General features: G+C 42.9%; 1 protein-coding gene across 2 annotated transcripts; it reads left to right on the top strand.

The window, feature by feature from the left end:
* The first annotated feature begins 153 nt into the window (after positions 1-153).
* Positions 154-10,963, top strand: UPF3B (UPF3B regulator of nonsense mediated mRNA decay). Of its 2 annotated transcripts, none has more exons than XM_069942808.1 (10): positions 154-637; positions 1,731-1,837; positions 1,930-2,036; positions 3,100-3,198; positions 3,940-4,050; positions 4,399-4,442; positions 4,721-4,885; positions 6,959-7,101; positions 7,659-7,989; positions 10,100-10,963. In XM_069942808.1, the coding sequence occupies exons 1-10, from the start codon at positions 524-526 to the stop codon at positions 10,241-10,243; spliced, it is 1,365 nt and encodes a 454-aa protein (XP_069798909.1). In that variant the 5' UTR covers positions 154-523; the 3' UTR covers positions 10,244-10,963. The 2 variants fall into 2 exon arrangements, with proteins under 2 accessions (XP_069798909.1, XP_069798908.1); XM_069942807.1 differs by having other exon boundaries at positions 155-637; positions 4,721-4,909.
* The last annotated feature ends 2,105 nt before the right edge of the window (positions 10,964-13,068 follow it).

Genomic DNA, 13,068 nt, shown 5'->3' on the forward strand with positions numbered 1-13,068 from the left:
AATATCAAAGAGAGAAGTTAATGTTTGCCCACATCAGCAATGGCGTCGGCCCGCCGGAAGTAAAGGGAAGATGGTTTTATAGCGTCTCAGGAAAGAAGACCTCGCGAGAATTGATATCTCCCGAGGAAAATAAGTGCACGCACGGCAACAGATGACGTCAGTGTGCGGCCATGATGTGAAGGGAAAATTTCCAGAATGACAGATAAGCTACGGGTATAAACAAGTTAATTTGTAGTTCTGTATTAGGATTTTTACTCAGAAAGTAAGCCAGGAGCGCCGCCCGCCTGTGTACACCGGAGACGGATCGCGTGTATCCTTGACTGGACAGCCGGCGTGCTCTGTCAGTGGTTGTCAGGTTATTCCCCGCCCAAGGTGGCGGATGTTTCTGACCGCTGGCAGTCACGTGACCCTGCGCCCGTCCAATCACAGAGCGGAGCACGAGATCGCAGAGGAGAAGTGAAGCGCTGGAGTCAGTGAGTTTTTGGCCGTCAATTCCTGGTATCCGCCTCCTCCGAAGAAAGCCATGAAGGAAGACAAGGAAAACACCAAGCCCAAGGAGAAGAAGGGGGAGCAGCAGGGAGCGGAGGATGGAGACAGACCCGAGAAGGTGAAGGAGAAGAAGGAAGTCATGAGCAAGGTGAGGAGAAGCGGCCTGCCTGCACCCACATGGGACTGCTCAGCTCTCACCCATCACTGGGAGACATGGCGGTGTAGATCAATGTTCCCCAAGCTGTGGATCTCCTGCACTGCAAAACTACAACTTGGTAGTCAGGTGCATGCTGGGAGTTGTAGTTTTGTAGGGAACCACAGCTGGGGTAGATGGGCATGTGTTGTAGGCATGACCTGTGTACCCAAATAATGTATACCAACACACTCATAGCAGCAGGTATGTATCAGGGCAGGGAGTAGTAGGAGTACAACATGGTTGGCCCAGAGGTGATCACTAGGAGCAGTCAATACTGCATCTGATTGCCCCTCAGCTTAGCAAGAAGCCCCATTTCTTTGTCTAACCCAAGGGTAGGGAACCTTGGCTCTCCAGCTGTTGCAAAACTACAACTCCCATCATGCCTGGACAGCCAAAGCTTAAGCTGGGAGTTGTAGTTTTGCAACAGCTGGAGAGCCAAGGTTCCCTACCCCTGGTCTAACCCCTCAGGTGTCATGGTGACTGTTGGCTGCAGTATCAGAGGAGATAAATGGCTGGGATCAGAATTACCTAATATTCCAGTCACGGGTGTCACCAATACAATAACACCGCCGCTCGCTGCCTATAAAGCCGTCCCATGGTTCCTGATGCATATCCCATATACATATTTGGAGGTTGTTGCCAAGTGGCCCTGTCATTGTTAACACTGGCAGGTCAAAAGAGTCTTCTCTAAGTATAGCGGGGAGAAGTATGTGGCTGAGCGCTTCTTTCTCCAGTTCCCTGCTATCTCTATCTCCCTGTATGAGGGGAACTCCATTGTAAGTCTTTGGATCTCATCTTAAGAGCAGTGTGGAGATTGTAAAGAGCTAGGGAGAGAAGTGCTCAGCTGTCTGCTTCTTCCAGCTATATGTAATGATCAGTGGGGGTCCTGACACCCAGTCATCAAAACATTTGACATGTCTTTGTAACGTGAATTTTTCTATAAGCAATGCACTAATGCAGGATAGAGGGACTGGCACCGACTGATATCGATATCATTGTCTGATTTATCCACTACAATAGAAGGTTGTAATTCTTGTTTTAATAGGTTGTGATCCGTCGCTTGCCTCCAAGTCTTACCAAAGAGCAGCTGGAAGAGCATCTTCAGCCTCTACCAGAACACGATTATTTTGAGTTTTTTGCAAATGACACCAGGTAATAGCTGATGCATTGGGAATTACTCATTTATCCATCAGTTGCATACAGTTTTGCTTAATTCAGTTTTTTTTTTTTTTAATATTCCACAGCTTATTTCCTCATATATTTTCAAGGGCATATATCAATTTCAAAAGTCCAGACGACATTATGTTGTTTAGAGATCGCTTTGATGGCTATGTGTTCATTGACCATAAGGGTAAGTTGTGTTCTAGCTTTTGATTTTTTTTGTAATTGACATATTGTCTGTAGACTGATTATAATTAGGGATGGTCCGAACCTGCCGAGGTTCGGGTTCGTATGAACCCGAACGCTCAGCAGCAGATTCCCGCTGTCTGCCTGCTCCGTGGAGCGGGCGGATCCAGCGGGAGTAACGCCTGGAAAACTGGCATACAGCCTATGGCTATGGCTGTATCCCAGTTTTCCAGGCGGTCCTCCCGCTGGATCCGCCCGCTCCACGGAGCGGGCAGACAGCGGGAGTCATTACCGAGGGTTCGGGTTCGGACCATCCCTAATTATAATCCTTTACAGGAGGTATCCCAGTAATGTTATACCGATGTGATTCTTCTTGATCATTAGGACAGAGTCCCTCAGTTTTCCTTTTCCCCTTAACACTACGGCTCAGATTTATCAATCTGTCAGAGATGTAACCCATCACAGTCATGAGCGAACTTGCCGAACCTGAACGCTTAGCATTTAGCTCCTGGTGGGTGGATAAGTGGGATGCAGCCCTAGGGCTGCCAGGAAAACAATGATACAGCCTATGGCTGTACCTATGTTTTCCAGGACTCCCTACAACTGCCCTCAACTTCTCCAGCCACCAGGAGCCAAATGCCGATCATTTAGGTTCGGCAAGCTTGCTCATCACTAGTAGTGATTGGTTGCTCTCTGTCTGTGACAAAAATTGTGTTCAGTTTTTGTCTCAGACCGAATGCCAAATCTGGGCTTATGTCCATGGTGAGGAGGAGTTGTGCAGAGCTTCATCAGGCATGCACATTCTTTATTCTCATGGTCAGAGAAGGGTCCAAGGGGTTGGTCCCTCACATGTATTTTTACTACTGACAACCAAGGAAACACATCAAATGTTGCCTTTAAGCCTGAAATCAATCCTTTTGGTTGGTTATGAAAACAGAAATGTTAGTAATCTTTGCTGTCAGTTTTTTCACCCTTATATTCATGTGGTGCTGTCATGATGGACTCATGAAAAGTGAATTATCGGTAAGTCTTAATTCTTGCTTTTTTTTGTACCCATTTGATTACAGGCCAAGAATATCCAGCCATTGTGGAATTTGCTCCTTTTCAAAAAGTGGCAAAAAAGAAAAGCAAGAAAAAGGATTCTAAGACTGGCACCATTGATGATGGTAAAACATGAGTACTTTGAGGCTATGGGAAATGTTCTGCTGTATCACATATACAAGTTTTTTTTGTTAAAGACGTTGTCTGGAAAACTTCTTATTTTTTCACAGTGGCCAGGCTATCCATAGGATAGTGGATAACTTGCTGATCAGTTGGGGATCACCCACTTAGACCTTCACTTAGCCCCAGAACACTGTAAAATTAGAGCCCTGAAGTAAAGAAGCAAGATGTTTATGTGCAGCCACCACTCCATTTATTCTCCATAGGCTTTCCAAACATTGGGCAATGCAGCCTTCAGCAACTTTTTGAAACAGAAAGAATTGAGTGGTGGCTGTGTTGGCACAGGCCACTCCATTCATTTGGAAAGTTACATTGTTCTCTGAATTGGTTGGGGTCCTTGAAGTCAGACCTCCTCCAATCTACAAGGTATCTCCTATACTATGGAAAGGGGGATACCTTGATGAAATAAGAATACCCCTTTTAAGTTAGATGTGTCAATGAAAACTGAAATAAGGCAGGATGTTCAGCACCTTTTAGCGCAACTATTATGGAGAGGCTGTTATCAGCAGTTTAGTTGCTTGGGCACACATAAGAATAATGGAAATGGGCTCCAGTTATTGGAGAATTTTGGAGATCCACCATGTGAGATTCCACAGTTTTTTGTGTTTGACTTTTAGATGTCACATTAAAGGTATTTTAGTGTACTGTACTGTACAGGGTAGCTCATTCTTTTCTACTCTTTTTAGATCCAGAATACAGAAAGTTCCTGGATTCTTACAGCTTGGATGAAGAGAAGCTTACCTCCACTCCAGAGACGTTGTTGGAAGAAATAGAGGCAAGAAACAAAGAAATGATAGGTAAACCAAAATGTAGACAAATTTAGTCAGGATTGTGCAGGAATCAACTTAAGACCATAGTTTGCTTACTAGCGTAAAGGGTGTTTTCTACGTTTTGGGGATGTAGATAAGAAAGCACTCATGGGAGACCAACACCATTGGAATGGCACTGATGGGGATCAGCAGCAGTGGGGGGTTTTTAGACTGGCACCCAGGACACTTTTAAAGGTTATCTTCTGGAATACCCCTTTTAAAATTGTGATTTTCCAGTGAAGCAAATAAACCTATTATACAAATTATTCCATTTTCCCAGACTGTTGTTCAAGAAACCTTCTGACAACTAATCATTATTTTCCCTTTGTTTTATAGCTAAGAAGACAACTCCACTGTTAAGCTTCTTAAAAAATAGGCAGGTAAGAATTTTGTCTTCCTTAAGATTCTGTTAATATAGAATTTTAGTAAGATAGGAAGTAGGACAGCACAGTCATTAGGTTCTATGTTGTATGTCAGCAGTTATGTAGGTATGAGCATATACTGCTGCTAGATTGTGCTGACAAGAGAGTGGGACCCACCAGCAGTGCAGAGATGTGTGTTTGGTGGTTCCCTTGATGCCTTTCATATGTAATATTGGCAATATTTTCTGCTGTTCATATGAGAAAAGGAAAGGCTTACCTATTTGATGTTTTCCCAGAGAATAAGAGATGAAAAGCGTGAAGAGAGAAGGCGGCGAGAACTTGAACGTAAAAGACTGCGTGAAGAAGAAAGAAGAAAGTGGAAAGAGGATGAGAGAAGAAAAAGGAAAGAAGCAGAAAAACAGAAGAAATATGAGAGGACTCCAGAAAAAGAAACTGAAAGGGTAAAGGATGAGCCCAAAATTAAGGTACTCAGAATCGCACATGGAAATATTGTTTTACAGGCTAGTATGTGATCAATATTTATTTACAGCCTACAAAACACAGAAACCCATGAACAAACCTGTCTAATACATCTTCATAATTCTTCATTATAACTACAATAAAAGCTACAGTAAAAGATATTAGGAAGAATATGACCCAATGAATAAACAGGATAGGAAAGTACACCAAACATGCAATCTTAATAAATGTCTATTACACAACAGGTAGTATGTATAGAAGGAACCCGGCACTCACCAGATGAGCGAGTGAGTAAGCCGATGTAGACCATACCTTGCTGAAATGCGTACTTGATATAATGTGATGCATATTGCACCGAATAAATAAGCTCATAGTCATCTGGTGAGTGTCGGGTTCCTTCTATACATACTACTGGATCTCTCCACCTCATGCACCACCAACCAGCAGAGTGCTGTCTTCCTACTCTCTACATATTACACAACAGGGGCTTAGAGTAAAAAAAAACGGGAAAAATGGCACTATATGTACTCATATATGAAGGGTAGATTATATCACTAATACCTATATTATATATATATATGCACATAAACTTGCCTCCCAGTCTAGGACACTGCTTTCCGTAGGCTACTGGTTAGGAGCAGCAGACTTGGAACAGGATACAATACAGATGTTTGCAGTAGGGAATAGCCAGATATTGGGGAAATAAATAATAGCCCCTGGGGCTGGCTAGTAGTCACTGATCAACCAGAAACGTGCAGAATGTGTGCAGTTCTGCTTCTAAGAAGCTACCTGTATGTATACCACTGTGCAAACAACATAATGGTATAAATAATACCACCTCCCCCTTCCATTTGCATATTATAAAAAAATGGAGCTGCTGATGTCACAATCAAGGTGAGGCAACTTCTCTAGTTCTCAGGAACAGAAAGAAGGTTGCCAAATATTACTGGTTTCCTACGTTAACACACACACTAGTGGCAAACATATACATTAGTTGTGATATTACCTGACTAGTGAGGGAAAAAATGTGACAAAAAAAAAACATTACTGGTTTGCAGGTACACAGCAAGCTGACGCTTTTTACACTTTTTTTTTTGTCATAGACAGCATTACATTTTTGTCAGTTTGTGCTACAGTAACTCTTCTGTGTGATCAAACCACACAGGCTGGCCTTTTCCCCTCCATGTGCAACAGTGAACCTTGGGTGTGCATGACCCAGTCGTCAGTCCTTCTTGGACAGTTTCTTTTTGGACCACATTTGGTGGGTACTAACCACTGCAAACGGGTATTTAGATAGAGAGATATAGTGTAGATTTATATACATACTGTACATATAATGGATAATATATGTATACCGTAGACCGACCACTACAGAGTGGTGGTCAGTAGCATAAAGAATGAGCTGTCAACAGTGGGAGAAAAGAGCGGTAGTATTAAGAGAAGGTGGCAGGTTCGGTAAATCTGCAGCAGAGTAAGTACATGGAAAAATACCCTTAATGGTATGTATACACATGCAAATTTGTTGGAGAAAATGTGCAGTATGTCTACACTAAAATAAACCTGTGTATATACAATAAGTTGCAGAAAATCTATACTTGTGAACATACCCTTGGGATCCTTGTAGACGGCCCAATATTTCGCAGTCCGTGGTCGCAAACGAGCACCGATCAGCAAGATGTTCATTTTCTGCAACCGAACTGCAGCACATATGCAACTGTCGGTATATACACTGATTTTTTTTGGGGGGTTGCAGAATCGGTCCACATTTTCTGTAGCAAATCTACATATGTGAACATACCCTTATACTGTAAAGGCACATAAACACTGAAGCAAAATGGACAAATATATTTAGGAAAATATTAACAAATTACGAGGCTTACTATAGACAAAATAACCTTTCAGTCAGTGATGGTCATAGCCTCTCTTCAGATATTTATGTTGATACATTTTAACTTCTTCAGAGGTGCCAGGTATTTGCCCCTAGATTTTCTTGGTATCAACACATTTGTAGCAAAAATTGGTTGCTGTTAGTAAAGTACAACATGTCTCCATAGCTTCTTAGAAAGCCTGAGAAAGATGATGAACGTGAGCCCGAAAAGAAGTTTAAACCCAGAAAGCTGGAAAAAGAAAATGTTAGAGAAGAGCGAATCTCTTCCAAAAGATCAGAAGGTGAAGCTGGAGAGGAAAAGCTGAAACGGTAAGATATCATTTTCTTGTTGCTTTTCTTCAAGCTTTATAAAATTCTCTAATAAAGCTTTGTTACAAGACCTTGTCAGTTTACACATGGTTGCCGACTGCCTTGAAAATAGATAGATATGTATATTTTTCCTTTTTGTACTATGTTTTTTTTTTGTGCTTTTGGCTATTTCTCAACATTAAAGGGGTATTCTAGTGGAAAAGTTAAGTAATTGTGCTTAGGCTACTGGCAATTAGAGGAAAAATATAGTATATCTACCGTGCTCCGCCACTGTTTTTAATAAGCCTGGTGTTGCTGAGTAGCATATCCAGGTTTGGCATGTGAAATTGCCCACTCTCACTGAGGCAGGACCCTGCTGCCGCCATCAATTGGGCAATTCCACGTCCTACCCTGGAAGGACTGGTCTCCAGGAGAATTTCAGCAATGTGGTAAGGCTAGATTCTTCTATTTAGCTGAGCTAAATTTACTGAGCATGGCTGTCCTAAGAAAAAGAAAATACCTGGTAAACTAGAAAATGTTTACGTTGAAATGACAATTTGGATGCTCTTCAATTACAGAGGTGAAGATGACTATGTGAAAGATTATAGAGAGAAAGATTACAGAGAAAAAGATTACAGAGAGAAAGATTATGATCTAGAGCGACGTGCAAGGGATAAGGAGAAACATCGATATCGGGAAGATGAACGGTGTAAGCCAAGGGATCGATATGACAAAGAACGATCTTTCCGAAGGCGAGATGACGACTTTAGGAAGGAACGAGATGCTGTAAGAGAGAGAGTAAGGAAGCAGGAAGTTGGTGAATCTCCATCAACCACCGATAAATCTGAGCGTCTGTCCCGAGAAGAAAAGAAAGAAGATATGATAAAGAGAGATCGAATAAGGAACAAGGTGGGCTGGTCATCTTACCTTTCACTAAAGGCATATATTGTTTCAATAATAAAGGCTAGAAAGAAGCACCAAAAGCTGCAGAGGAGACAGTGACCTCAGAGGGGGCATTGTTATTGCAGAATTTGCTATTACAGCCCAGAATCGACCTGCAGAGACTCCCTGGCCTTTGGCTCTGGTGTAAATATTGCCTTGATTGATATGCATCCTGGTATTACACGATTTGAGATGCATTTTTACAATTCTAATTATGTGCATAACATTTAAATATTCACTTTTCTTCTTGTAGAAGATCTTTTTAATATGGCCTTATTATGGCTCTGGGAATCTTGCACTTATCACTGTAAGGTTGGGTTTTCACAGTGTGTATGCCATACATCATTAGTTTGTGTTGGCATCTCATCGAAAAAGTATTGCCAACATATACTTTAGAGTACCACAGCCCATTCATTTCAATGGCCCAGACAAAGCCCATTCAACTAGAATATATTAAGGGAAAGCAGACGAACATAGTCACTAAGTGACTTTGTATGGGCAATTTAAATTAATGGAGCCCACTGCAATAGAAGGCAGCACTTAAGGACTTGTTTCACCTTTTTGGGTTTCGCATTATATAGTAATTGATGGGTGCCATTTAGAGATGAGCGTGCAGCTTTTGACTACTGGTGGCTGAAGAAGTTAGATGCAGCCCCAAGGCTGTATCCATGTTTTTCAGGACTCCCTAGGGCTGCATCCAACCTCTTTAGTCACCAAAATAAAATTCTGTACATTCGGGTTCAGACAAACTGAAGAATGCTTGAGGTCCGCATAACTCGCAAAGTAACAAGGAAAAAAACATTGACTGTGCATTTGTCATTTTTGTAATGTTCATATGCCAATTCCATAATCTTGTGAATTGTGACAATTGAAGTTATGCAATAACTGGAGAGCCACTGGATGGTGCTCACTACTCTAAAGGGAAACTAACTGCAGGATAGAGGAATCTTACCAGCCATTATGATTTTACAGGGTAGAGAATGCTGAGTACTAAAGTTGTCTTTTTTATATACATTTTTACATTTTCTTTATAAACAACAAAGTAAAAAGCGGATTTAAAGGGGTAGTGCAGCGGTTAACAATTATTCACAGAATAACACACATTACAAAGTTATACAACTTTGTAATGTATGTTATGTCTGTGAATGGCCCCCTTCCCCGTGTCCCACCACCCCCACCCGTGTACCCGGAAGTGTGGTGCGCTATACATACCTGTCACGTGCCGACTCGTCTCCGATCTTCAGTCTGTGATGTCGTCTTCGGACGGCCAAATCCCTCCGACCGTCCTGAGTGCCGGCCGCCCTCTGCCGCGTCATCGGCTGCTCAGCCGCGATTGGCTGAGCATAACTGTGCTCAGCCAATCGCAGCTGAGCATCTGATGACGCTGAAGAGGGCGGTAGGCACTCAGGACGCTCGGAGGGATTCGGCCTGGCCGGCCGAATGTATACAGACAAAAGGTACTTTCTCAGCATTCATCACCTTTAGAAGAATACAGGATAAGAGCTTAAGTATGGTCTGTGGATGTAGATATATGTGAATCATAACAATTGTTGGAATAATCAGTAAAAATAATTCAACCAGTGCAATAATGGAGTAAGAGAAACAATACGGTAGGCAAGCTTCTAGGCCCACTGGTCTTGTACCCTCACATAGACACCTCCTGTGTTAAAACTGAATTTCCTTCAAAAGTAAGGGCACAGAAAGTGGGTATAGTGGAGGATTCTCTATTAATTAAACAATTAGTTACCAAAAACAGCAGGAACATATAGATGAAAGTGAAGATAAGGACATGGGGAATAGAGAGGAAGGAAGTGGGGGGGGGGTAGACTCTAGGGATGAAAGTATGTTATTTTTACTGAATGGTCAGTAAAAATATATAATATATATATATATATAATATATATATCATATATATATATATATATATATATATATCTGTTGATGTGATAATGTGGAAAAAATAAAGAAAATGGTCAGTTAAGCCCAAATTGACTGTCACTAAGGGGTTCGGTATGCCAAGGTTTTACTTTTCAAACATTAATACATTGTTTAAATATATATATTTTTTTACTTTTAGGATCGCCCCGCAATGCAGTTATACCAACCTGGGGCAAGAAGCAGGAGCAGGTTAACACAGTGTGATGAGAGCCCGGCTAAATCCAGTGATCAGACAACTGAGAAGCAGGAGAGTGAGACCAATGATACACCAAAAGGCGAGTAAGGAGACTAGAAGATTTGGAGTGTCCTGCCCGTTGTGACAACCAAAGAAAACAAACTCTGCAATCCAAAGTGCCTTCACAGAGAAGGAATCAGGAACAGGCAGGAACAGTGTCCGGAGGAAAGGCAAAGAGGCACCTATGGGGTGTAGAACGTGCAGAGTTTGGCTCAGAATCCACAAAGGGTTCACATAGCAACAAGATGGTGGAACGTTTAGTATATAGTACTGTAGTGGAAATGGTGAGAAAAGAGTGAAAATCTCAAGTTTACAATATCTTGTCTTGTGGCCTTAATGAAACACGAGTCCTCCATTCCTGTATTGGCAGAGGGTTATAGCAGAAGAATATTTTTGAATGTTCCAGCCCAGTATTACATGGGCTGTTTCCATAAAGCTTGCCCTGTATTTCACTTTTGTTGTGTAAGTGTTAATAAAGAGTTTGCTTTTTATTCCTTTCTCTTACATTCTGGAGATAAGAATGAGCGCTGCTGTAAAATGCTGTCAAGACTCAGAATAATGCTGTAATTTTTGGTTTTCCTAATTATTTTCATACAGATCTTTATTACTTGCAATGAGAGAAATCTACACCGGCTTATTTACAGGCATGTGATGGCTTATTTTACCACGCCTGGATCATATAAAATGTTATCTATCTTAAGTATATGTAACCTACTTGATTTCTTAACATTTTTCTAGGAAAAATAAAATAAGATTTTGAATCTAAAATGTCGCTCTTGTTATTTCTTCTTTCTGGGGAAGGAATTACAGTGTACTAAAGAAAAAGGAATGTAGCCTATTAAAGTATTTTACAAATCAGTTGGGATCAGAAAGTTATATAGTTTTGTAAATTATGTTTGTTTGTTTTTTTAAATCTCAAGCCTTCTAGAACTTATTAGCTGCTGTATGCCCTGCAGGAAGTGGAGTATTCTTTGTAGCCTTATAGTGCTCTCTGCTGCCACCTCTGACCATAACAGGAACTGTCCAAATCAGGAGAGGTTTTCTATGGGGATTTGCCATTGGTCTGGACAGTTCCTGACATGGACAGAGGTGGCAGCAGAGAGCACTGTGACAGGCTGGAAATATACAACACTTCCTGTAGGACATACAGCAGCTGATAAGTACTTGAAGGCTTGAGATTTTTAAATAGAAGTAATTTATAAATCTGTATAACTTTCAGACACCAGTGGATGTAAAACATTTTATCCTCAATATTACTCATTAAAATTTCTCTTCTCGCCCTATGACGGCACCCCTGGAGAGGACCACCTCCTACTCCCATTGGACAGGAAACAGAACACTGGACCTTTAAAGACTCGCCTCCTCTCACCAACACCAGTTACTGTTTCCTGTCCCAGGGGAGCAGGACATGGAGGAGGTCTCCTCCAGGGACCTTCATAGGGCTAGGGGATCACCGGCGGACTGACTCACCGGCTCCCGGGGTATCCAGAGACTGAGGCCCGTCCAGCACCTCCGGACGACGGTCCCCGCGCGTCTCCCGGCCCCTCTGGCGTCCTTCCCGGTGAGTGGCAGCGGGAGTGCGCACGCGCGGACGGGAGGACGCAGTAGCGTGGTGACGTCAGACGCTGCGTCCCCACGTGTCGCGGCGCGCTCCCGGAAGTCGTAGTGACGCGGGAGGGCGTCCGGAGGGGGGAGATTACTATAGGCCGTGTCTCTATAGGCCCAGGCCACGGCTTGCCGGTGGAGACGGCGGGAGGGTGTGCCGCGTCAGCGCCGCGGCGGGGGCGGGGTCAGCCGGCCCTAGGCGCAATTTGGCGCCATATTTAAAGAAGCAGCAGAGGCTCAGAGTGCCTTGCACCTGCAAAGGAGCCTGCTGCTAAAGAGACGGTTGCTGTGCTTTGCTGTGCCAGCTGTGGGGACCTAAGACCAATCCTGGATCAGATGGAGTCCCAAAGCGCTGAACAATCCCAGACCTCTGCTACAGATAATCCAGCGGTATGGTGTGGTAAGAGGGGTTCTCCCCATATATAATTTAGATACTCTATCTTACTGGATTATTATGGTTTAAATTTTAGGAGGGATCCTCTAAAAAGGAGCGTACTAGGATTAAAGAGTGTCCGGTCTGCAGAAAAAGACTTAGTAGTGCATACAATAAGACCTTGTGTGGGGGGTGCATGAACCGAGTTTTAGAAGATCAAGGACCATCCTTCATTAGAAATATGAGAGACATGGTTAGGCGAGAGATCAGGGTAGGTAGAAGTATCTTATCACATCCTTTTTCAATTTCACTTTAAAGCTCCCCCTACCAGAGTGCTTATTGTTGTATTTCTGCAGGCCTCCTTACCCTCTCGCTCCACTTCCTCTGAGACACCTGAGGTCAGCATAAACCCACCTCCTGACTCTCAGCCACTTGTTATTGCGGGACCGAGTCAGCAGATGGATCCTTCTCCAATAAATGAGGAAGATCAGGATCTGTCAGTTGAGGCGGACGATCAGGGCGAATTAGTCTCTGAACCAGAGGAGGCCTTAGGGGAGGACTCGGCGGGGTCCCTATTACCAATTGAATCCATAGACTCTCTCATTAAGAATGTCAGGCTAACTATGGAGATAGACGATACGCCTCAACCAAGATCCGTACAGGACATAATGTTTGAGGGGTTAGCCCCAAAGAAGAGGCTGGTGTTTCCAGTACACCAGAGCATTAAGACTCTTATCGGTCATGAGTGGGCCAATCCAGATCGGAAGTTCTTTATCCCTCGGGCCGTAAGTCTGGTGTTACATCCATCCTTGGGAATATACGGGGTAGTATGATACGTATATTGATTCTAACCTTTTCTATTTTTTAGTACAAAAGGAAGTATCCCTTCAGTCAG

The sequence above is a fragment of the Dendropsophus ebraccatus genome, chromosome 10, assembly GCF_027789765.1.
Source record: "Dendropsophus ebraccatus isolate aDenEbr1 chromosome 10, aDenEbr1.pat, whole genome shotgun sequence".
Classification (NCBI taxonomy): domain Eukaryota; kingdom Metazoa; phylum Chordata; class Amphibia; order Anura; family Hylidae; genus Dendropsophus; species Dendropsophus ebraccatus.